General features: G+C 45.3%; 2 protein-coding genes across 3 annotated transcripts in view; both read right to left on the bottom strand.

Annotated features, from left to right (window-relative positions):
* Nucleotides 1-26098, bottom strand: part of LOC138982995 (probable JmjC domain-containing histone demethylation protein 2C) — a 124397-nt gene that overhangs the window by 34246 nt on the left and 64053 nt on the right. For both annotated transcript variants that reach the window (XM_070356383.1, XM_070356384.1), the window contains 2 exons: nt 18972-19051; nt 1362-1551 (listed from right to left, as the gene is read on the bottom strand). In XM_070356383.1, the coding sequence (XP_070212484.1) occupies nt 1362-1551; nt 18972-19051 (270 nt within the window). The remainder of the gene's footprint in view (nt 1-1361; nt 1552-18971; nt 19052-26098) is intronic.
* Nucleotides 4285-26098, bottom strand: part of LOC138982996 (eukaryotic translation initiation factor 2-alpha kinase 3-like) — a 387290-nt gene continuing 365476 nt past the window's right edge. Inside the window, exon 18 of the transcript XR_011461032.1 lies at nt 4285-4505. The gene's annotated coding sequence lies outside the window, so the exon portion shown is untranslated. The remainder of the gene's footprint in view (nt 4506-26098) is intronic.

The raw sequence follows: 26098 nt of genomic DNA, 5'->3' as shown, positions 1-26098 counted from the left end.
TCAAGCGTGAGCAAAAATGGCTACCAGTAAGTTCGTCACACGGTAGATTCGTCACGGGTGACGAAGTTACCGGCAGGGCCGGTGGGCGGGTGTTTACTATGATGCTTAGAGCTTATGCTTTCAGATGTTTGATTTGTGGGAGAGATTCAAGATTCACATTTTTAATGACAAAAAGCTAGAGGTGGGAGAGAGACTCAGAGAGAGAGAGAGAGAGAGAGAGAGAGATGAATCTCAAACAAAATCCAAATGTCCACACCTAAACAAATCAGGTACCATCAATTCTGACATACAAGTGAAGCATACAAAACATTCAACTGAAGCACACTTTCTTACTAACAGTTCACAAATTAATATTTTATAATTATACTGCTGAAGTCAAAATCCATATAATTGCCATAACAACAGCAGGGAAAACTGCAAACACAGATAGAGAACACAAACGAATCTTGAACTAGAAGACAAAAGCATGCCAAGCTCACATTTCCAGCAGTTGTAGTTTTTTAAACAAGAACATGTATCTTCAAGAAAGGAAGTAGTGAATTGGGTAGGAATCCAACTGGTCAAATATTCTCAATATGAGACACTGTATCATCAAATTTTGACTGTTGATCATAATATATCATGTAAAGTCACACTATTAGTACTGTGGCGAAGTTACCGGGGACCGGTGACGAATCTACCTTTACTTTACTTGGTGTTTAACGTCGTTTTCAACCACGAAGGTTATATCGCGACGGGGAAAGGGGGGAGAGACGAATCTACCGTGTGACGAACTTACTGGTATCCGCAAAAATAACAGGGCCGGCTTGATTATACAATGTACATGTATGTACTGGCGAAAGTCTGAGAGATGGGCGAAGTTCCAAGGGCATGACATCCAGCCAGCACTCATGCTAATGATTATCTCCACACACCGTGAATGTGATTCATCGGGACCGCAGCACAGCTAGACGCGTGATCCGCTGCCCGAATCAACGCTGATGCATTTGCTCATCGATTTTGTAGAGTAAATTCACGGGAGAACCATACGACAGGAACACACGACCATAGCAGATAATAACAATTGAATAATGAAATCTGAGTGGTGTTAAGAATAATCCGATCAGCAGCGTTTTGTAACTCTCACTAGAGTGCAGACCAGTCAATATGCGCGACAAAGCTGTTACGAATGAAACACTTAATCATGTCAGATCTCATGCTGAAGACATTTTTCACAGTCTCACTCACAAATAATTCAACATCTCTCACAGTCACACTTCGAAGCAGGACGGGTTTCTAAAGAAGGCAATACAAGTACATACTGACATATTACAAGCATTGACGATTAAGTAAAGACAATGAAAAAATCACTGGCCGCTTACCTGGTTTGGCAGGAGCGGCTGTCGCCGAAGTCGTCGACAAAGAAGAAGAAGCGGGCTGTAAAGAAGGGTTGTTGGCTGAGTTGGCAGAAGCAGTGTGCTGGCCGCGAGCCTTGGGCGCGACAGTCACCTGCTTGTTCTGCTGACCGCTGCTCGGCGTCTGCTGCTGACCTTGTCGACGTCCGAATGGGTTCTGGAAACAGGATACAGTCGTTACACCACAACATCCAGACCAGTGTCACAAGGATACGACTGTTACACCAACAAATTCCACGGCTGTTTAGTGCTACACCCACACCAGTTTCTACATCAAAATCCACACCAGTTTTTACACACAATCAGCGCAAAAGCACTTTGTTATAAACAGACGAGTCCGCCGACACGATGGCTCTCCACAAAAAAGAACGACCACAAAAGAAAAGCACGGAAGAGAAATACACTCAGTTTCTCGTTGTTCCCGATTATTGTATCCCAGACAGTCGAAAAGAAGAACGGGCTATGAAAGGGAAGCGGTTCCTGTAGTAAAAGGCAGGAATCCCGCCGACAGACAGACACTGGCACAGGCAGAGTAATCGGCACGCTTGCGGTTAGATGTATGACACAAGGCAGCTAGCGAACAACGCACGCACCCAGTGTGCTCTGCATGGAGAAAGGTTAGCGTGGGTCGGCAGGTGATCAATCTAAACACGACAAGAGCAGTGGAACAGCAAGCCAGAGAGAAACCAGGAAGATCGTGACGGTGGTGGTGGTGGGGGCAGTAGTAGTAACGGTGGTGTAGTGGTGTACACACTCACGGAAACGATGCACAGTCACAGTACACTTTCACGAGAGCCGTCCTCGTTTCACAAGGGACAGCCTGACTACACCAGGCAGTGACAGGCAAGTCACAGACATAGATAAATCGCGAAAAAAAAGCGAACAACAACGTCAGCACACTAGCGTCTCACCACACTTTCTATTCTCAACCATCAAGCCTGGGGCACAATGACAAAGCCCTGGCTCACCACTACCGACACACACAGCACAATGCACGCACACACGCGCACGCACACAGACACACGGATACACAAAACTGTCAGGAGGACGGAGGAAGGGGGAGATAAGGTGGGGAAAAGGGGGTTGAATGTCGGGTCAGGGGAGGAAAAGGAGGGAAGGGAAAAGGGGGTGTAGCCCAGGGCTGGAGTCAAACAATGAAACAGTGTGGTGAACTCTGCACCAGTAGCCAGTGACCTTCAGCAATGTTTGGCAGACTGGCCTAGGAGGAATGTCAAACAGTGGGAACTCAATCCGCCTCGGCTTATCCAAACTTGTCAGTAGGTTGGCGCGGGACCAAAGCACATGGCTGGCCAGCTTGCTTGCTTGGCCGGACACACAAAGCCAGATGGGGTAGTAGACGACAAGAACGGACCTCTCACTCAAAAGACACCCCACCCCCCCCTTTCCAAAAATCCCCTTTCAACGTTGGAGACCCCGCCACGACAAAAACAGCGCTGTTCTCCTGTCCACTCTGCCACTCACCCACTATACAGAAGTTTTGAAGCAAGAAGAGCGCTTGAAGGTAGACGGTTGGTGGTCAGACTGGTGAGCCATCAAGCTAGTCTGGCCGTACACTGACATGACAGACAGGCCAGTTACTGGGGAGTCACGAATCTGGTTACATTCTACACCAGACACACACCACTCCGTTAGCACTGATAAGCAAGCAGTCAGGCTATCTTATCTGTTCTGTGGGGGAGGGGTGGGGTAAAAGATGGGTGAAGGAGGGATAAAGCGGGAAAACCCCGCATCTACCCTTTTTTCTTAGCTGGAACATTGGAAATTAGGTGAGTGGCAGATGGAGAAGTGTTTCCACACACAACAAAACCTTCAGTGTTGATCACGCATGTGGTTTAGCTAACTACCTTTTTTCCTGTTAATCCCGCACCATGTGATCATAATCTACGTGCTTTTCACACATCTTTCACTGGCAGAGTAATAAAGTCCCAGCCAGGATCTATTTTCAGCATCCTGCGTCTGCTGTTATCATCACGACAGCTGCTCTTGCGCTGAGAAGTCTGTATCGATCGTGTCGGCAGCAAGCCATGGGCAAGTGTCGTGTTCTTTTCGAGCCATAATGTGGCCGATATGACAAGGGAAAAAGAAACGACGTGGCCAAGGTCAAACCCACAAATCTCACTCCATCAAACCGCAGGCTTTACTTGTTGTCTGGCCGTTTACTTGTTGGGGCAGTTTCTGTTGGTGGTATCTCCACACGTCAACTTTTATCTCCTGCCAATCCATGTTGTAAACCGTGAGACATTCCTCCGGTGTCAGCTTGCCGCTTAGGTACCTAGTGCTGTTCCTTCGCCCGTAAGTGTCTATATCCACCATCTTTGATGTGAATAATTTATGACGGTACATGTTCTTTGGAGGGCTGAGAGACGGTAGTAAGCAAAGGGAGGGGAAGGGGGTCAGATTGGAGGGTTCGGTGTTTTGATTGCTGAGGTGGACGGAGCGGCCGAGAAGGGCAGGTGATTGCACAGGTACAACACAGAGGCCAACCAAGGGGTCATTTCTCCCCTCCAGCAAAGAACGAGTCAAGGAGTGTCCGGCTTTCCCCCCTTGAAGAGAAAAACCAGCGCTGGGTTATAATCGGTTGACACGAGGAAACCAAGCACTGCGTTATGATCGGTCGACAACGAAAGCAAAAGGTCATAATGAACACATCGAGTCTCGTGAATTATTAATCATTTTCATATGTATTATATGAAGTCTTATATCGCGCGCGTATCTCCAGACTCGGACTCAAGGCGCAGGGATCTATTTGTGCTGTGTGAGATGGAATTTTGTACACAATACATCACGCATTCACATCGACCTGCAGATTGCAGCCATTTCGGCGCATATCCTACTTTTCACGGCCTATTATTCCAAGTCACACGGGTATTTTGGTGGAAATTTTTTTTTTTATCTATGCCTATACAATTTTGCCAGGAAAGACCCTTTTGTCAATCGTGGGATCTTTAACGTGCACACCCCAATGTAGTGTACACGGAGGGACCTCGGTTTTTCGTCTCATCCGAAAGACTAGCACTTGAACCCACCACCTTGGTTAGGAAAGGGGGGGAGAAAATTGCTAACGCCCTGACCCAGGGTCGAACTCGCAACCTCTCGCTTCCGAGCGCAAGTGCGTTACCACTCGGCCACCCAGTACAGCGCTCGATCGGTTGTACTTTTTATGGCTCTCACACACACACACTCCACATCTCTTACACAATTTCAAGCAAGGGACAGAAAACAGAAGAAAAAATATGAAGAAAATAAGCAAATTCCAGTCAGGTGGTGACGATAGCCGACAGATTTAGGCGCTAATGGCAAACCGTTAAAGGTTCCCAACAGCGGGGTTACATAAAGGGCTTATCCAGTCAGCCGCGCGTTTTAAGCCTACCGCGGCCATTTGGCTGCCTTCATCAATAACGTTTATTATATATCAGGCGGGAAAACAAGACCCTTACCAGAGACGAGTTGCCCAGAGCGGTTCGCCACAGGTCGCCCGCAGTGCGAATGACAGAAAGCCGTTTCTTAGGGCAGTGCAGGAAAGCGCTCGCGAAGCACTCGGCGAGCGGCTTCTATACGACTTGTGTCTGTGTGTGTGTGTGTGTGTGTCCGCGATGCACGCCCAAGGTTCTCGATGGATCTGTTTCAAATTTGGTGTCCATATTCAGGTACACCCCGGACACAACCTCATCGATGAGATATTTCAACACGTGCTCTCAGCGCGCAGCGCTGAACCGATTTTGGTTTTTCTCTGGATCCATTCCCAGTAACTCTTCCTTATCTTCTCCAGTGTTTTCAGCGTTTATCTCCCTTCCTTCGTGTGGCGTCAATCCATATTCCCGTTTCTATTTTTAGAAGGTCACTGTCGACAACGCTCAATCCATATTCCCGTTATACTATTTTTAGAAGGTCACTACTCTTCTTCAGTGTTTTGCGCGTTTATCTCCCTTCCTTCGTGCGGTGCGGTGGCAAAACCGGCGTACACCCGGCAAAGTCCCGGCGCAGCCGGGTATTTGGCTCGACTTCTTCCCGGCGAAACAGTACCCGGCGAAGCGGGTATTCATCTAGTATTTATATATATACATAGATATATACGGCTTCTGTGTTTGTGTGTGTGTGTGGAGGCAACACCTGTGGATTGTAGAGTTCTGTTTGTGATGGGGTCTGGCGGCTTTTGTCTGTCTGTATGTTCTGGCATTTGAGAAGCCATAACAGATAATATAGGGCTTAGAAATAAGCTCTAAAATTCTCAATCCCGTTTGAGAGGACTTCGCCTTCAAAGGTGATTGTGGTGAACCGCCACGCTTTCTGTCTCTGTCTCGCGATTCACCCTCTAGTTGGTAATACAGTGGTCGCCGCCGCTTAATAAAGCCACTTCTGGACCGACGAAAAATGGCTTTAATAAGCGGCGGATTTATTAACCGGGGCCCAGGAATACGTCATTTTCGAAAAAAAAATAAAAAAATCTTCTCTTACGTCATTTACACTTGTTTGAATCTAAGCAAAACTTCACGAAGGATGTTGAACTTTTGTTTTAATTATGTACATGTACGTGTACTTTGATCACTTCGGTACATCAATAATTTCACTGTCACCGTCACGAATCATTACTCGGCAGAGAAGAACGATTTTATGAGTGTTTGTTTGTTGGTCGTCTTCCACATCAGAACAAGATAATGTGAGTTTTAGTCACAAACTACGTGATTTCTCTGAGAAAACTGGCTTTAATAAGCGGCGGGTTGGTTTTATTAACCGGCTTTTTCTAATACATAAGATATAGTGATAAATCCGGACCGTCTGAAATCGGCTTTTATAAGCGGCTGGCTCTATTAACCGCGGTTTTATTAATTAAGCGGCGTCCACTGTATGTTCGCCTACCGCGCGCCGCGTAATCCAAGATGGCGGCGGTGTTTACACTGCGATGCCGTGTAGCGTGTTGCGATCTTCTCGACATGGTTTTCTACGTAACCCGAGGAATCCACCGTTCTTCAAGGTTCAGGGACTACCCCAGCTAAATTTTCCATCATGACTACGTTCTCTCTGACGATTTCACTGACCGAATCGTCTACTAGTTTAAGAAGTACAACTTTTTTCATATCTCGCAGCAATCGTGCTTTCTTCGTCGCCATCGTGAAGCGATTTGCCTCGTTGTGAGTCCGTTGCATAGACCAATCCAGAGCGACTTTTCTCTGAGCGGGCTATTGTGATTCTGAGCAACGCATGGCTGATCCCCCCAGATATCTCTCCAGAGCCTCAAGCACTCTGCGCAGAGAAACCAACGAGCTGAATGAAAACAACGAACTCACGTAACGCTCCTGGAAAGGGAAGTCCACACAAAGGCACGAGGGCACTTACAGTGTACACAACTTTGGCGTGTGTGTTGACTGGATAACAACTATACAGTACTAGTAAGTCAACTGGCAACCACAATGCTGCATGCCTGCTGACTATCTGTTCAGAACGAGTTCGGTGATCGAATCACTCTCGAACTGGTGCAGCAGGTGCCATACGTCTATAATGCGTCACTCCACTGGACATGTCACAACAAGACGCATGACTAGGAAACGACATACACGCAGTGGAGATTTCTTTGCAACTCGACAGTCACCCAAGAGATACATGCATTTGAGATAAAGCAAATGGACTGAATACATACATTTGAGATAAAGCGACTGGACTGAATACACACATTTCAGACAGAGGGTAGGACTGAAGTTTTCTTTATCCAGCGAGTTCATGTCAAGACTGGGTGTACGTGCCTCTGTGGTCACCGTCACAAAAGCGGGTGGTTGAACAACAATGTATGTGTTCGTGCTTTCTTCCCATGGGGAAGGTACAAATCACTCTTGGAGCGAAAAAGATAAATAGGGACAATGTAAGCCTTTTTGCACTCCATTTGCAAAGAGTAGGGGCCACAAACATACACGAGGCTGCGTCAGTAGACTGCACAGCACTTCAGTTTCAAGGGGCTCTTTCCGTGGTTTCAACGCAAGTATGCACCATGGAGTTTCTTCCCGGCTACTGGTAGTGCACGGCCTACTTACCAGTTCCGGAGGGGAAATGTTGTCAGGTCCCCACAGCTTTGTTTTATTGTGTCACAGGACTGCTCGCAACACCAGGAAGGAATTTGCCAGACACTCACACCACACGTTCTCCTATCCGCTTTCACGCTAACATTCCTCCTTGACAATGAAGGCTGCGAAGTGAAGCGGTTGGTCGGCGAGAATTGGGGGGTGGGGGGTGGGGTGTAGGGGTCCGAGGGGAAGGACTCACGAGGCTAAAGGTCGAAAAGCTCAGATAAATCCGGTGGCCAACACGGCCCCTATGGATCATTTCAAGTAGGCGACACGCAAGGGCTGAAGGTTTAAGTGCTGTGACGTCATCGCTTGGCACAAATAACGCGCACAATGTCAGTCACTCGAGTGGCTTTCTCTTCAAATAAAACTTGCTCCAGAGGTCCCGCTGTGAGTCGCCATTTAGAGCTCAACTGGGATTGCTAGGTTTGTCATCTCCCCAATGAAACACCACAACTTGCTAACACACACAACAGTCCCACAACCACTTGCATGCTGACACCTTGCCACACAAACAGTTGCGTATAGAGGAAGTCTTCGCCCCTTTACTAGCACTTTTTTCTCTCTCGCTACAGCCTCCACAGTAAGTTTGTGTTCCAAGCAAGAACGCTAATTTCTATTAAAAAAAACTGACCACAAAGGGGAAACACGCTTACTGTACGAAATAAGCGGGTACACTTTCTAACATTGCTATTTCTAAGCAGATTACAGTCCTCTCCACAGACCAACTGCACGAAATAACTCTTTCCCATAGACCTCGTGCTTACTCAGTCCTTTACAAGAAACAAACAAAAAGTGGACAAAACACCTCCATACACCGACTATGATGAATTAGTTACCTGACGCAGAATAAGTGGTGGTGTGAGACGAACACACCTACCGCAAAAGTAAAGCTGCCTAGAGCCTTATTAAAACCGAGGTCGGCCTACAAAACAACAACACCTTTTAATTGCTGTCACAGATGGCTTCTGTCAACGAGCTGGGCTAACGCACTCAATCCAAACACAATGGAGTGTAATCTGATGATGGTAATCAACAGGACTAAAGGTGCACACACACGACACGCCGCTATCAGGTTCTCGAGAAGATTACTTTCACATCGATCTTTGTACAGCCTCTGGTTGCTGTGTGAAACAGGCAGACAAAATCAATGTCGACAAAAAGTACAATGCACAACAGTATCTTCCTTTTCAGCGGATAAAAACATACAATGTATCTGCGGATAAAAACATACAATGTATCTGTCCATTTATTAAAGCAACCTGGCTGCGAGTATGTTGTGGCAAACGTGAAGTGTGATAATTTGCTTAGCTGCGCAGTTAGCATTGTGGACCTAGTATAGTACGGAGCAAACAAAAATATTCACATGGTGACTTTGATACCTCTGATTCTTCATGACACTCTAAATTCAACTGTTACACTTTTGAACACACTTTCTGTAACCAGCTTTGAACTCAGTGTGACAGTACATAGTTCTACAAGCAAAAGTAGCACACATGGTCAACACTTCTGTTAAATGAACATAAGTGTTTAGCAAGTGTGCTACTTTTGCTAGTATAAACTAGTTACAGATAGTTTTTAAAGGGGAATACTTCAGTTGAGGGTGTATTGTGGGTTTGATACGTTGAAGTTAATGGTCTAATACGGATGATAATCTACACAGTTTTTGTTTTTATTTTCTCTTTTTGTTTACGGTTGTGACTGATTGCCGGTGAAGCTAAAAAAACAAAACAAGTCGCGTAAGGCGAAATTACTACATTTAGTCAAGCTGTGGAACCCACAGAATGAAACTGAACGCACTGCATTTTTTCACAATGACCGTAGTCCGCCGCTTGTGCAAAACGGAGTGAAACTGAAGAGCCTGTTCAGCGCGGTAGTGATTTCGCTGTGCTGCATAGCACGCTTTTCTGTACCTCTCTTCGTTTTAACTTTCTGAGCGTGTTTTTAATCCAAACATATCATATCTATATGTTTTTGGAATCAGGAACCGACAAGGAATAAGATGAAATTGTTTTTAAATCGATTTCGGACATTTAATTTTGATCATAATTTTTATATGTTTAATTTTCAGAGCTTGTTTTTAATCCAAATATAACATATTTATATGTTTTTGGAATCAGGAAATGATGTAGAATAAGATGAACGTAAATTTGGATCGTTATATATATATATAAAAAAAAGATTATCAAATTAGAAAAAATGAGGGTGTGACAGTGCCGCCTCAACTTTTACAAAAAGCCGGATATGACGTCATCAAAAGTATTGATCGAAAAAATGAAAAACACGTCCGGGGATATTATTCCCAGGAACTCACATGTCAAATTTCATAAAGATCGGTTCAGTAGTTTGGTCTGAATCGCTCTACACACACACACGCACAGACAGACAGACAGACAGACAGACAGACACACATACACCACGACCCTCGTCTCGATTCCACCTGTATGTTAAAACATTTAGTCAAAACTAGTAAAAAAGAAGCCCATCCACCCCTCAGATCAAATAAAATAGGACAAGCTGAGAACAGCTACCTGGTAACACTGTCACAAGCAGAACGGTGATAATTATAATGAAAAATAATATTTAGGTTGGAGAGAAAAAATAGCAGCGTGTGTGTGTGTGACAAGCGCAACGAGACGGACGCAGACGTGTCTGGCGATACACGTAGAGTGGGGTGTTTAGGCAGGGGAGTAGTTACACATGCGTCTGTGGGCGAAACGACTTCCATTTCCCCCTTGGGCCCCTGTGACAAAGACAGCCGTTGACACAGGGACCGTGCGCACACACACAACTGTCCTCACGCTGACAACACTTCCTTTCGTCCTAGTACCCTCCTCCCCCCTCCCTTCCCTGACCTTTCCTTCTTCTCCTCCGAGATGACAGAAGAGCTGACAAAAGCAGCGACTCCCTCGGGCTAGAGCCGTGCACGACAACACGCCAGTCAAATCACCATGCAGCAAGGCAAGTACGGTAGCCGGCAACATACAGACAGACAGGTAGGCAGTCCTATAGGGATGGAGTTTGGCCTACAGTTCGGTAATACGATAGGATGTTGTACGTAATCTCTGGTATTGGTGGGCACTTTTCCTATTACGATTGAGAAAGAATTATGTCATCTACACAGTGGGCACACAAAATTATGTCACCTGGACATGGGAGGGACGTTATGTCACAAAGGACACAGAAGCACACAAGGTTTCACCAAAGCACGAAAATCATTATAATTATATGTTTGGTTTCCCCAAGCAGAGCTACTTGACATAAGTCAGTGCACGAAGAATGTAGAAAATCGAAGACAGAACATGAGCATATAAACGCAATTCAACGAGAAGAAAAACTAGGCCCCCCCCCCCCCCCCCCCCCCCCGTCTGACATTCAAAACGTTGCGTAATCCATCACGCCACAATCACGTAAGCGATAAAATCCGCACGTGTACTCACACAGTTCCAAAGCGCAATGGAAACGCAGACCGCTTGTAAAACACACCGGTGAAGAATAAGGGCGAAAAAAAACCCGCAAGAACACGAAGCGCGTTGAGTGTTGAATAAGGAGCGAACCTGCCGGTGAAAACCACAAACTGAGGCGGACAGACAGCGGAAGATGAGAGAAGGGAGGGTGTAATAACACGGGGCAAGAGAAATAACATGAAGAGGATGGCAGCTGCCACAGATAACGGAGCCCAGGGATGGGTAGTGCCGACTACACTCGCTTCTCTGTGCAGTGCGCGCACGTGATGGCTTTCCCACATATATCCGTTCCATCCCCTCCCCCCATCCAGGTGTGGGGATGAAAGGTAAGAAGCTGGGATGCTGATGCTGATGTAGCGTGATGTTGTGTGTGTATCGTAGATACTTGGCTGGCTTGCCATCACATATCTAGTAGAAAGAGAAAAGCGGGTGGGGGGTAAAAATGATGCCAAGTATAAACGGTATCACGCTGCACTTCCCAAAATACTTTATGGGACTGGGAAAACAGACATCGCCGTCTTGAATAATAACGGCTGCCAGCCACAATCAGATCGCAATACACCAGTGAGCAGGCACAGCGCACCTAAGCCGTTCCTTTTCAGCTCTGCTATTCACAACACATGCCACACACACACACGCAAACACAAACACAAAAAGCGATTGCTACAATCTCTACAGAATGAATAAAACAGCGACTGCTACAATTTCCGGAGCATGAATCAACCCGATCAAAAAAGGAACTGGAAAGGGAACGAATCCGACCTGACAATTCAATCACCCTTTGACGCAGAATTCAAGCGATCGCCGACAAACACATTCAACGCAACAGCAAAAATAAATAAGCCAAAATGTCAAAGGAAAGGGAAGGGGTTGCTGGGGTGTAGGGGCATGGGAAGGAACAATCTAATGTGGGCAGTAATGTCTATGATTATGCTGGCTGTCGCAGCAGTGAGAAAGGAGAAAGACCGAGGCCGCGGGTGAAGGCTGTTATTACCTGCATTCACACCAGCCCTCCATTACGCACCATAGTAACAGTCTACAACTACAGGTATTTTTTCCCCCTCCAAGTCAGCGCGCTGGCTCGGTGGAGAAACGTTGCATTACATAGATCAGCCAGACACTGACGTAAATTGAATATATCAACACGGCACTGCGTGGGCTCTTGGTGTCTGTGCAAATAATGTGTAGTACTAGTAGGTGAATCGTGTGTGTGTGTGTGTGTGTTTGTGTACGTACACGACTGCCTGTCCCTGTGTATAAGTGTTGTTCGTGTGAGCGTTCTTGCTGAAGTCAGAACCATACTGCCATAATTAAAGGAATAATATGAAGGTTGAACTGCCAACCATGAACATGGCAAAGGGGTGAATTTGAGTCGCACTTGACGAGACGAAAGAAAGAGAGAGAGAGGGGGGTGGGGAGGGGGTGGGGGACGGCCGTTCAACAGTGGGCGTGTATCGACCAGCCTGGCTTTATTCCACCAAGGCACGAGCTGCCCGACCAGTGCTGTGACAGCATGTGTGGCCATGCCGGCTTGACAAAGAGCGCCCTATCGATAAATCAATAAGGTGACGTTATCTCTCCATCGATCACCTCTCCGCTGCACAATTTATACCCCCTCTTCCCCCCAGTCCCCAAGCGACAATCCCCTCCTAAACATCGCACACATGGCACCATTATCTCGAGAGAAAAAAGCGCCCATATACCAGCTTCAGCTGCAAAAGATAAATCGTTAGTTTGCGCTGTACTTGGTACGCATGCGGTGTTATGTATGGAAATAGTGGGGTCTGAGCAAGATGAGGTATTGATCCTAGCCGTCAACATAGAGTTTGGCTTCTTCTTCTCTAGTTCTGACACTCGTACAACCCACACCACCAGCTTCTCCCCGCTTTGTTACCACACACAGTGAACTCGTGAACTTAGGGAACCGGTACTGGCATCCCAAAATTGCAAGACAGCCCTCCCTCCCTCCATCTCTTCCTCCCCTCCACCAAATTGTTCCTAGCAGTTCTGCAAATGGCTGCTGACACGAAAGGCGGACTGCACCAGCCAGTACTTGGAACGTTCTCTACCCCCTTGGCATTCGCGGCGTGTTGACCTTGCCAAATATACTGTTATTCAGCCGTCTCACTTATCTATAACCCCACGTTCACGTACAACACAAAGTTACGACCTCTGCACAGTGTCCAAAGGGCTTTATGAACGCTCTTAGCAGTGACCGTGACTAAGGTATACGCAAGGAAGCAGTAAAGACAATTCTTTGCGGAAGAGAAACAGGCCTCACTTCAAATACGAAACGAACAATAACCTACAAACCGCGCCTGACAGAGACATGTTATACATACAACAATGTAGAGTGTTTTCCGGATGACAGATGAGCTAGCAGAGCTACACAAGTTGACATGAGAGGCGGGGATGCTTGCAGAAAGCGAAACCACTGTACATACAGAGCAGAAACACGTGAGGAGAAAGTACAAAGGTTAGAACTTTGACAAGCGACATGGCTACATGTCTACTTGCCGGTCCCCGGGTCGGTGGTGTCACACAGGCTGTGTGAGCGCCAGCAAACAGCAGGGGACGGCGAAATGGGGGGGACGGAATAGAAACCTGTAACGGGGGGCTACGGACACCCACCCCCCCCTCCCTGTGTTCGCAGGAAAACAATAGAAAGGTTGCTTGGCTGCTGCCTAGCGTGACAAGGTAAATAAGTGCCGCATTAGTCACAATGAGTGGTGGAGGTGGAAGGTAAACGGGGGCTATTCTACCCTACTTGCAGGTCGACAATCACTGGGGTTCGCCAGTGTTAACGTGTTATCTCTACACACACACCCATCCCCCTCTCTCCGTCTCCTTGCACCTGTCATTTCGCGTCCCCTTATCCCAAAGGTCGACCCCTCTTACAAGGCTGGCTATTGTTTATCTGCCCCCAATCTTTCCACCCCCGGCCCCCTCTCACCCATTCCCCCGTTCTCGTCTTACCTGTTGTCCCTACCCCGACCAAGAGCCCAGCTTTTGAGCTCCTTCGCGTGTCTCCCACCAACCTGCTATGCAAATGGGAGACGATACCACACTGCTGATCTTTTCGCCTGCTGGTTTAAAAAAAGGCAGGGTGCATTGATTATAAGTGGATCCTGTTTGAGGACAAAGCCGCAACATGATAGCAGCCCTCCTCCTTCGACACCACCCCCTACCCCCTCCTCACCATCAAGGCTTGTCCCCATTCTCGACGCGACCAATGCAAATGAGGAAAAGTCTGCCGACCCCAAGCAGCCATAAAGTTTTGTGGGAACATATTATTATGGCGGCGATAACAGACGTCAATCTTGCCGTTGTCATTTTCCTGGCTCTGCACGTCAGGCTATTTTGAGTAGAAAGCCGTGGGCGCAGTCACGGTGTTTACACTGTGGTTGACGTTTAATAAAGCAATTGCAACCTTCACCTGTTGCCGTCTAGTTTTTAATTGTGGTTTTTTTTCTACCCATAAAACTGCCTACGTACGCACGAATAGAATGATAGACATTCCTCTTTCACGCACGCACGCACACTCACAAACAATCCCCTTATCATTGACGTGTTTATATTTGGCAGTCTGTCCGTGTACCTTGTAGTCTCTTTTTTAATTTACTCTGAATGTCGAAGGTATGTGTAAGAGTTTGACCTTTTTTTTTTGCTGAATGATGACCTTGACTACCAGGCCATACATAATATCATCGAATCAACTCCCCTATCACAAAGTACTTGTACAGGTAACATCTTGATCAAAAATCATGTCTCAAGAGACACACACACACTGTGACACACTCCCCTATCAGTCCGTGAGTGCGAACCGTGTACCGGATATTGCTGCAATCAACTTCATCTCCTTGGCTGGCCTACTTGCGTCACGTGGACTGCTTCAAGGATTGATAAATAAATGATTACGCCGACCTCAAGTGACAACTCTCACCGACATTGTTGGGCCACAATCTATATTGTGTTGTATAATTATATAGATATGTGTCTGTATGTGAGTCTGTCTTTATATGTGTGTGTCTCAAAGTGAACGCGCGCACCACATATGTATTCCTGTTTGTAACAGAGTGTAGCTTGGCTCCTATGATCCACTGGTGGTAAACTCCATCGTGTACATAGTATTACGCCCTTCAAACTCCACAAACTATGAGTGATACCGTGGTGAACGTTCCCGTGCATTAGACAACCGCTAGTTTAGCGGAACAGACTTGGTGCACTGCTGGGTTCAAAGACTATAATGTAAATCTGAGATAAATAAAATGTACTATATTTTACCATTCAAAGAGGACCCCCCTGCTGCTATTCAAGCAATACTTTTAATTCCCGGGAACGCGCTTATGATTTCGTCTAATAATAATATTTAAAGAGGATCCCCTTCCTACTGTATTAAAAAAAAATATCGTTGTTTGTTGGAGAACGAGCTGACGATTTTCCTCTGTACCAAAAAACACCCCCCAAAAACAAAACAAAAACCCTGTGGACGTTGTTCATGTAAGGCAGCAGTGGATGTTGTACATATACACTCTATGTCCTGGTCGGTGACAGATGAGTAACAGCCGTGTATGTATGACAGGGCGAATGACAGCCAGAGTGAAACCTTCCTGGACACGTCGCCCGTCACTTGTGACGTGAAGTGACTTTGAGTTGACCCAGCTTGCCTCCACCCTCCCTTCTCCTCCTCTCTCTACACTTTCCTTCCATCATCCCGTCTCCTCCTCTCTCTACAGTTTCCTTCCACCCTCCCTTCTCTCTACAGTTTCCTTTCAGTTTGCGACAACTGACTGAGAATGATTGATGATTGCAATACGTCCTGTCAACAGTGTCATCCCTAACCCCCAAGGGACAAAGTTTGTGTGTTGAGTTAATAATAATAATAATAATAATGCATGATATTTATAAAGCGCATGTATCTAGGGTTTAACCCTGCTCAAAGTGGTGTGTGTGTGTGTGTGTGTGTGTGTGTGTGTGTGTGTGTGTGTGTGTGTGTGTGTGCGTGCGTGCGTGTGTGTGTGTGTGTGTGTATGTGACTAGCCCGCGTTTCTCTAAAATGACATGTCGATGAGAGAAACCTACACACAAGTCAAAACACATGACAACTGCTATCATCGACTGCACTTTTCAACACAAGCAGAGCTTATCATTGCGCAACCATTATGTTCGTGCGCGTTGAATTTAGCACTCCGTGATTCCCCTCTCGTCTAATTTACTGTGTTCGTTTTTAGCTCAGGCGGTAGAGAAAGAAAACAGACCCTGCTTTCATCACAGCCGTGGTGCAATGGATGCAGCCCTACGTCAATGCCAACCGTGGTGACAGCTGTTTCTGCTCTCCTCTCCCGGCCACTGAATTATGCGCGCACTTAATCCTATTTTTGTGACCTACCTCCCTTACACGAAAGGGGGAGGGGGGGGGGGGGGGAGGATCGCCTGTCTTCAACGACTGCTCATCACGAGTAATGTTGCACAACGCTCAGCAGTATAGTGATTCACAGCAATGACCCTGATCAGCCATCAACAACGCGAGTCATCTGACCTCGTTATCTGGTCTTCGAACCTAGTGGCGGCCTTTAGCTTGGCAGCAATGTGCCTGGGGCCATTAAAAAAAAAACCCACCCAACACTACACCATTCTTTCATGTCGCTAGCACCAGCCTGCCAAATGTCCTTAAACACGGTCGAGTGGTTCGCAAGATGGTGAAAATACTACACTGCGCGCGTCAAGGATTCCCAACTGCTGACTAGGTTACTTCATCGAGCCTCCTTCATTACTTTCCGCATGACCAGCCGCGCAGAAGTGTATACAAATTACACTTGGCTGTACCTATGTCATTATGTTTCTGGTCCACCTACTCTTCTCTACACTACGTCAGCTGCTGGGTGAGTAAGTAGGCTCCCCATTTCGTGACCAAACCTGTGCGTCTGTTGTGTTTGATCCTGCCACACTCCGCAATCCTCTGTGCTATAGTTACCGCGCATTACCAAACCACGGTACAAGTAACTGTCTGGGTACAAAGTTAACGCCCTCACTGAAAACCACAACTCTGACCCACCAGGTGATATTAACAGCTAGGTAATATTACTCCCTTTCCCCATGTATAGAATTTTCACCTAAACCTTTCACGACCTGAAAAGCAGTGTTCCACTCTCCCATAGCCCCCGGCGCATAGGCCAGGTTGTTATGTCAACTTGTGAAACGTGTATTGCTGGAGTGGAGCGGCCCCGCGGCTCAATATTAGAACAGTGGGTGGGGCACATGGAGATAGCGAGTCTACAAAGCATGTGAAACGGTGAAATGTCAGGACTGGCTGCAAATAGGACGCGCGGCCCCCCCCCTTTTCAAGCTGCTTCTATACTTCTTTTCTTCACCCCTGTCGTTGTCCCGACAAAGAACATGTATGTCAATAGTGGAGCGCGCCCATTAAAAACTAATAGCTGAAGGGAAACAAGTGAATCAACAAACGCTTGTCATGTCTTAGTACAACCAGAACGGTTTTTTTCACCCGTTGAAGTAGGCTAGGGGTGTACTATACAGGGGACTGAAAAAGCGTCGCTGAAGTAAAGTTATGTCAATACTGTGCCACGCTATATTTATTTTCCACTTGGAAAACGTACATGACACATGAAGGTCACCTTCTGCCAAGTTTTCAACCATCGATCTTCCAAGTCTCAATGTGAAGACAAGTTTGAGGGCGCACTCTAAGCTTGAGAATGGCACTCTAGGATTATTTACAACAGCGTTGTAGTTTTAGGTCCTATTAAATCACGGTTAATCCCCGTTTACAAACGTGGCATATCGTGTTTCTATTGCCACTCCTTGCAACTGTGGGGATTTCAGAGAGCCACTGCAAACTTTAAGCTCTCAGTGTTTGCACACACACAACACATCCGTGTTTTTTTCTTTTTTTATCCACTTTAGTCCTAACCATGGGTATTTCCTCTGTTTAAAAAAAAAATCATATTTCAGCAAAAAGAACCTTAAGAAGCATTCTGAAATGAGGACATGAAGAGTTGTGAAGATTTTCAGGGGTAGGTGGAGGAGGGGTGGGGTGGGGTGGGGGGGGATGGAGCAGGGGGGGGGGGGGGATGTAAACAGAACTCTCGGAAACACAAAATAAGCAGCCATACACCAGCAATATACTCCCACATATATAGAAAAGACTACACACAGATGAACAAAGGGCTGCCGATAACCTCCTCTTCCAAACAGACAGGAAATTAATTACTAATGCTGCAGAAAATGTCACTAAGGATATGCAGTTGCCCCAGGTGAAACACGCACAAGCTGGTAAGAATGTCAATACAAATTACACTGGAGCTATAACCGTCCTGCTAATACAAATCAATTTCTGTATAGGCATGCAGGCCAAGTAAAGTAACATCTGTTTGACAATAGAGCCATTGCCACAGAACAGATCGATAGTAATTAGGGATACACAGAGAAGACTTATCAACATCATGTCAACAGTATACAAGGAAATATATATCTACATGTTTAGGATGTAATGATACATCAATTGACGCCTTGCTACAACAAAGAACAACACTGTTTTCTATTTAAAAATTCTCTCTTTTTTGTTTTAAACACAGCTTTTTCTTCAGTTTCTCTCAATTCATTTGTCATGGCACTCAGTAGGAATTTGTTTTGATATATATATATATATATTTTGAATATTTCAACAAAAATCAACAAGATGATCAAATAAAATATACTTATTTTAAATGTAAAAGTCAACTTTAACCAAGATTTTATAGAAAGGGATAACCATGTCACAATTAAGATGAATTTTAACATTTGTTCATGAAATTGTATGTGCAGCTATTATAAAGGATTTTATTTTATTTCATTAAGTACTAACAACAAGTAATTTCTAATTCTCTGTATTTTACCTAACAGAACAACTGGGACACAATGTAAGGAAGGAAAAGATGACATAACGCAGACAGATCAGTAAAGCGACAATGTACATTCATCACATCAGACACAGGTTACATAATATTAAACAGTGATGATCACAAAATCAAATTACTCACTTGAGGTTGCTGATCCTTAGTAGTAAGTTGTCTGGAAGTTCTCCTTGGGGTGGCGTCTCCACGTAGGATTGAATGAACCACTGGGTGAAGAGACATAATGGACACACAGTCAGTTTTCTTCACAGCTAACTCCATTAACAACCATCATCGACAATCAACTCAGCACAAACAACAAACTCATTAAATCTACGATCAATCTTTCCACATCAAAAACCTCTGGCGTACAAGGTCGTAAACCTATTTTCACTTCCAAAAAAGATCAATGAAAATCCAACCAAAACTTAATCGCTCGCAAAACTGAGTCTGAAAAACGCTGCCAGTGAAGGCAAGCGGGTTAGCTAAACTAAAAACAAATTATGCGTAGAAATGGGAAATTCTAAACGCCAGCAATTCATACGTGACTCACAATGTCAAATCTTTTTTTCTTTCCTGGTTGAGAGCTGAAAACAAACACGTCATGCGACCACCGCACCTTGTGAGATCCGTTGTGACGTCGTCGGAAGTGAAACACAGACACACACACACACTACTTGACTATCAGTGCGCCCTGTTTTTCTCTCTGTAGTGGTGTTCTTTACCACTGCGGCTTGCTTGGTGTCTATGCTCGCCAGGCGAGCTGCACTACACGCTATCTGTCAACTATCTGATTGTGGAGCGGCGGGAGAGAAGGATTGCGCCCACTCCCCGCATTTAGAAGTGGAAGCCGAGTTTACCTCTCCAGCACACACAGACACAAGAGCAGCAGAAGCACAGCACTACATGTACCACGACTCTCGTTCCTTCTTGCCCTTCCTTCCCGCTCCGCTCTCCAGACAGCGATACATGTCTGTGCTGACTGGCCACCTCAAGGTCAGAGGTGTGCCAACGGGAAACGACGCCACAAACAACAGCGGCGCTAGTAAATCTACTTCTTTCGCCCCATGCCAATTATTTTGCAGCGGGTCTTCGGGCCAAAGGAAGGAATGTTGTTGTGGTGGTGTTGGTGCTGTTACCAAACAAGAGCTGCTTTTCAGACCAGTTACACCCCCCCCCTCTCCCTCTACTCTTGTAAACATCCTAGTTTAGTACATAATTATTTTCAATTACCGACATGTGTTTGTACGTTCATCCGACAATGTTTATTTTCACACTCAGCAACAGCTGTTGGAGAGCGCTGTTGGGGACAACGGGAAGCCTTGTGTATACCATTACGTACACCTATTTTCGAGCCGTCGTATACAATTGAGTCTGTGTGTCGTGATATATTCTCAATCCTGTGTTGAACCCTCGATTCAGCAATCTTTCACAAACTTAGTAGTGCGAGAGGCTAGCTAAAGGAAGGATAGGAAGAAGGAAATCCACCATGAAATGTAGACACAGAGTTACATAATAAAAGCGTGTATTGAACTCAGCGAGTGTAGAGTTCGAGGGTATAGAACCAAAAGAACTTTGTTTTGACAGACTTTATGGCGCAGGCGGCCGAGTGTCAACGTGGTTAGTCAGGAAACTTGGTTTTTTTTCGTTCGTCACTTTCACCAGCACCAGGCTAGAGGAGGGTCAGTGACAGACAGACAGACAGATGGGCGGGCGGACAGAATGCGGGGCCCATGCTGATGTCACGTCATGACTATCGCGTGATTCAACCGGCGGGAGAAGAGAGCGAGAAAGAAGGAAACAGTTCCTGGGTCGCCTTGCTCTTTGTGTGGTGACGAGGGGCCAATGTTGAAAGCCTGGCCAAACAATGCCCCACTCCTCACCCCTCGCCTTTCACCGCCACCGAGAGGCTACAAGGACAGCCAGAGTTTCTACCCCCATTCCCCCCCCCCCCCCCACCCAAACACACAGCCACAAACACACACACCTCCCTAACAGAAGCCCCCTGTCCCCTTTTCACATCCGCTTTGAGATATACTCTGGTTTTTTTTTAACATTTTACTCGGTTACAAGTAGCATATAATTATATTAGAACTGGTTTTAGCTGACATCCATCCATGTATAATTATATCTCTATGTCTGCCGACATACATCCATGTATAATTATATCTCTATGTCTGTATATCTCTATGTCTGGTTTTGATTCGGATTAAGCAGACACAAGAAACGTATAATACGAGCAGAAAGAAACAGCATTAACAATGTTTTATGATAGAAACTGACTCTCCACTCTGATAGGGAAAGATTTACTGGGATGACGTCTGAGGGATTTGTGTTCCATCCCTGCAACAAGTATTGATCACATCAAAAGCTAATTTTATTTTTCCTCAGATGTTTTTAGATGATCAAATTTTTCTGCCAACAACAGCAGTTACCTAGACAACATTTACGTTCTGTTTGATATACTGTTCTAATTTTGTTCGTTTTGTTAGGTTAGGTCACGTTACACTCTCTGTTTTCTTCTGTGATCATTCTTTTCAATTTTTACATTTAGTCAAGTTTTGACTAAATGTTTTAACGTAGAGGGGGGGAATCGAGACGAGGGTGTGATGTATGTGTGTGTGTGTGTGTGTGTGTGTAGCGATTCAGAAAAAACTACTGGACCGATCTTCATCGTATACAACATCATATGCTTCCTTGGGAGCGCAAAGAAGACGGATGTTGATCAGCTGGGGAAAATTATCAGAACTGCTGAAAGAATCATCAAAGAAGAACTGCCAAGCATCAACTCCATCTACGAGAAGACAGCCATCAGAAAGCTTAATAAGATCCGGTCAGATCCATCTCACCCTCTCCATCCCGTCCTCGCAGCTCAGACTCCAGCCCGATCAGCATCGAGGAGGTTGCGCTCCTTCAAGTGCCGCACTAACAGGTTCCTCCTACTTGCCCTCTGCTGTCAGGCTACTCAACGCCACGACCTGAAGCAGCCTGTGTGATTTGCCGCCAACTCCGCAGCGATGGGCACTTTGGCGCATGTGTGGGTGCGCGGATGTTGATCCGCTGGTGTGTGTGTGTGTGTGTGTGTGTATGCCTGTGTCTGTGTGAGCGTCTGTGTGTGTGTGTGTGTGTGTGTGTGTGTGTGTGTGTGTGTGCGTGTGTGCGTGTGTGCTTGTGTGTTGTGATCGTGTGACTGTGTGTATGTATGTGTTTGTGTACAAGTGTGTGTGCGGGTGCGTACGAGTTTGTAGAATGCTCTTGGTCTTGATACACGCGCATGTGTTATCTATCCATGACCTTTTAAATCATGCCTGTGTGCCATTATTACCCACTCAATCTGAATATATTTTATTGTTTTTAGTTAAACTGAGATAGAGAGAGATGGCGAGTGAGAGAGAGAGAGAGAGAGAGTGTGTGTGTGTGTGTGTGTGTGTGTGTGTGTGTGTCTGTGTGTCTGTGTGTGTGTCTGTAAGTGTGAGTGCTGCGAGAGACGCTCATGATGTTTACATGTGTTTTAATGCAATTCTAATTCTAAGTTTACAGCAAATATGAAGCGGGCTAGAGTTATTAGTTTTAAGTGCAATCGTTTAATTCTTAATACATGTGATGTTTTTATGTCTGTGATCGCCTGACACTGTAAGGCAATTTTCCTTGTTTTTATGAGGACAGTAAACATTTTGAGTCTTTGAGTCTTGAGTCTCATGAAACTTGACATGAGATCCTGAGTATGGTATCTCCAGACGTTTTTTTCATTTTTTTGATAAATGTCTTTGATGACGTCATATCCGGCTTTTCGTGAAAGTTGAGGCGGCACTGTCACGCTCTCATTTTTTAACCAAATTGGTTCAAATTTTGGTCAAGTAATCTTCGACGAAGCCCGGACTTTGGTACTGGATTTCAGCTTGAAGGCTTAAAAATTAATTAATGAGTTTGCTCATTAAAGTTGTCATTAAAATCGATTTTTCGCAAACAGATTTAAAATTGATTGCATCGTATTCTTCATCACATTCTGAATCTAAAAAAATATATATATACATATGTCATGTTTACTCTTAAAATGTGATCACAATTAACGAAAATAGATTAATTAATCTTACGATTAAAATTTAAGAAATCGATCCAAAAATGATTTCATCTTATTCTTTATCATTTCCTGATTCCAAAAACATATAGATACTAGATGAATACCCGCTTCGCCGGGTACGGCTTCGCCGGGAAGAAGTCGAGCCGAATACCCGGCTGTGCCGGGGACCCGGCTTTGCCGGGTGTACGCCGGCTTAGCCGGCACACCGCACGAAGGAAGGGAGATAAACGTGCAAAACACTGGAGAAGAGTAAAAATAGTATAACGGGAATATGGATTGAGCGTTGTCGACAGTGACCTTCTAAAAAAAGAAACGGGAATATGGATTGACGACACACGAAGGAAGGGAGATAAACGCTGAAAACACTGGAGAAGATAAGGAAGAGTTAGTTACTGGGAATGGATCCAGGGAAAAACCAAAATCGGTTCAGCACTGCGCGCTGAGAGCACGTGTTGAAATATCTCATCGAGCAGGTTGTGTCCGGGGTGTACCTGAATATGGCCACCAAATTTGAAACAAATCCATCGAGAACCTTGGGCGTGCATCGCGGACACACACACACACACACAGACAGACACAAGTCGTGTATAGATATAGATATAGATGATAGGTTGGATTCAAAACAAGCTCAGACAGTTAACAAGAAAAGCGCGCTTTCCTGCTTAGCACAATACGCTACCGCGCTAATCTGCTGTGTCAATATCACTACGTTTTGCACGTGGGAGGTGAGCGATTTCCTTCAGGCGGGGATTGACGAAACTGTACTGTCTTGGTGAAAAAATACAGTGCGTTCAGTTTCATCCCGTGAGTTGGACAGCTTGACTAAATGTAGTAATTTCACCTTACGCGACTTGTTTCTGTCTACTCTTCTTTTTAGCTTATTGCTTTTGTTTTTGTGTTCATGTTGCTGTTTTCTGCACCTGCAGTCCCTTGTTCCATTTGTTATACTCTTCTGATGTTTCATCTTAAAAAAAAAAAATTCTGTGTTTTTTGTTTTGGTGACGCCTTTTCTGTTCCTTTTGCTGTTCAGCTACTCCCATCACGACCGACACAACGGTGGGGAGAACAAAATCGAACCACCAGTGCAATTATGTATCTCACGTTCGAAGTACACGCATACATAACTAGTATAGCCCTAATGACGACGTATCGCGTGTCAACGTGACGTGACAGGGTGCTGGTATAGTGTCTGCACTAAGTATAGTGTAATTGGATCATAGATAAACACGATACTCTGATCGTCTTATTCGCAGCTCATGTGTGCGATGACTGACAGGGGCGTTAGGGATAAGGGAGGAGGGGTGTGGTGGTATGGCGGAAGGGGGGATGGGTTGAAGCAAGGGGGGGGGGGGGGGGGGGGGGCGTGTCCTCACAGGCGATTTCAATTATCCCGGATCATGGTCTGGTACTTAGCGCGTCAAACCGCATCCACTAGAACGACACGGTTGACGAACACTCGCAGTAAAGTGAGTCTGACGTAAGGAAGTGCTGTCTAAGTGCTACTGTGATTGGTTGGCCTCTTAACACCGGGGAGCTTCACTTTTCAAAACCACACGGCCACCGTGATATTTTCAGACTCATTCAAATCCTGTCTGGTGAGAAACCGAAACGGTGCTACTCGTGTTCTACAGCGTGAATTCATGATGAATCATAAACAGCGCGTGCGTGTGTGTGTGTGTGTGTGTGTGTGTGTGTGTGTGTGTGTGTGTGTGTGTGTGTGTGTGTGTGTCCGTGCGTTAAAACACTGTTGTTTGAGAAAAAAACAAATCAACAAATTTCTAAAAAATAAAGCTTTGGAAACTGCACTGTTTTTGTTTTACTGGAACAATCGTTTCGTCCACGGTCAACCTCTTTTTCACTTTGCTTGTTATAAGAAAGGAAAAAACAAAGCGTCTGACCTTTTGCAAGACTATACTCTTGTCGCTTGAGACTTGGAACTAAACGTATCCATGTACGTCTCACTGCACGCCGCTCCACTTCTTTGTGTGTGTGTGTTGTTGCCTGAATATAATGACAGAAGGCGTGCTGTTTCTTTTGCAACCGACTTCAGCCTTCAGAATCTCGGTCACAAGCAACTCCCAGATTATACCGATCACTGTGAACAGCAACGTGTAAGCTTGAAGCAGAAAAGACAACAAAAACAAAGCAGCAACCATCATGCATGTCTATACGCCTCGAAACTCGTTTGGGAGAAAGGGTCTCTGTCTGTCTGTGCTCATGTGCTCTATGTACGATTTTGTTTGATAAATAACAGATCAGTTTAAATGGATCCCCCCTTGATTTTAGCCAATTTCCATAACGTTTCAAGACACTCACCTCTGCCCTCTGTAGAAGTGGGTTTCTTTTTCTTTTTTTTGAAAGGGGGAAGAGAAGGAAACAAAATGATAAGACATTAAGCATTGTTTTTTTCCACCTAGCAACGACATCTTTTAAAGATGTCGTTGCGACCTAGTTAAGTTTTGACTAAATGTTTTCAGATAGACTGGGAATCGAGACAACGGTTGTGGTGGTGGTGGTTTGTGTGTGTATGTGTGTGTGTGTGTAGAGCATTTCTCAGAATACTACTGGACAGATCTTCATGGAAATGTACACACAAATTCTTCTAGATGATGTCGATGTCCCTCCCTTTTTTTCCCATTTTTTCGATAAATGTCTTTGATGGCATCCTTTCAAGTTTTTAAGAAAAGATGAAGCGGCATTGATGACTTAATGACATTTTGACCAAGCAATCTTTGACTCAGTCTGGAATATGTGATTGCATTTCAGCTTGGAAGCTTAACATTTATTACTGATTTTGTTAATTCAAATTCTAAAAAAATTCTGTTACGAGATAAAAAAAAAATTAAAAAAAATGTTGCATTGTATTCCTTATCATTTTCTGACCCGTCTACATCGAGTCTTACCACACTTTGTCTCTGTGATCACTGGTCTTCAGTGTTGATCTTTTAGTTTCAGGCCAAAAGATTAAAGGTTTTGATATTGCTTCATGCGACTTGTTTTCCTTCCGTCTCCGACACGGGCTGTTCTTTATTTCAAGTCAAGACCCAAAAATGAATATAATGCATATGAAACGTGGGACCGACAGCCACACTGCAGGTGCAGAGGATGAAAGAACCAGGCTGTATGTAGGGAGAGGCTGCAGCATCACCAGAAGTATCGATCTATCAGTTTCACACACACACACACACAAAAC

This window comes from Littorina saxatilis, linkage group LG12 (assembly GCF_037325665.1).
Source record: "Littorina saxatilis isolate snail1 linkage group LG12, US_GU_Lsax_2.0, whole genome shotgun sequence".
In the NCBI taxonomy this organism is placed as follows: Eukaryota; Metazoa; Mollusca; class Gastropoda; order Littorinimorpha; family Littorinidae; genus Littorina; species Littorina saxatilis.
The sequence above is the reverse complement of the archived record's forward strand: the minus strand, read 5'-3'. Positions and strand labels throughout refer to the sequence as shown.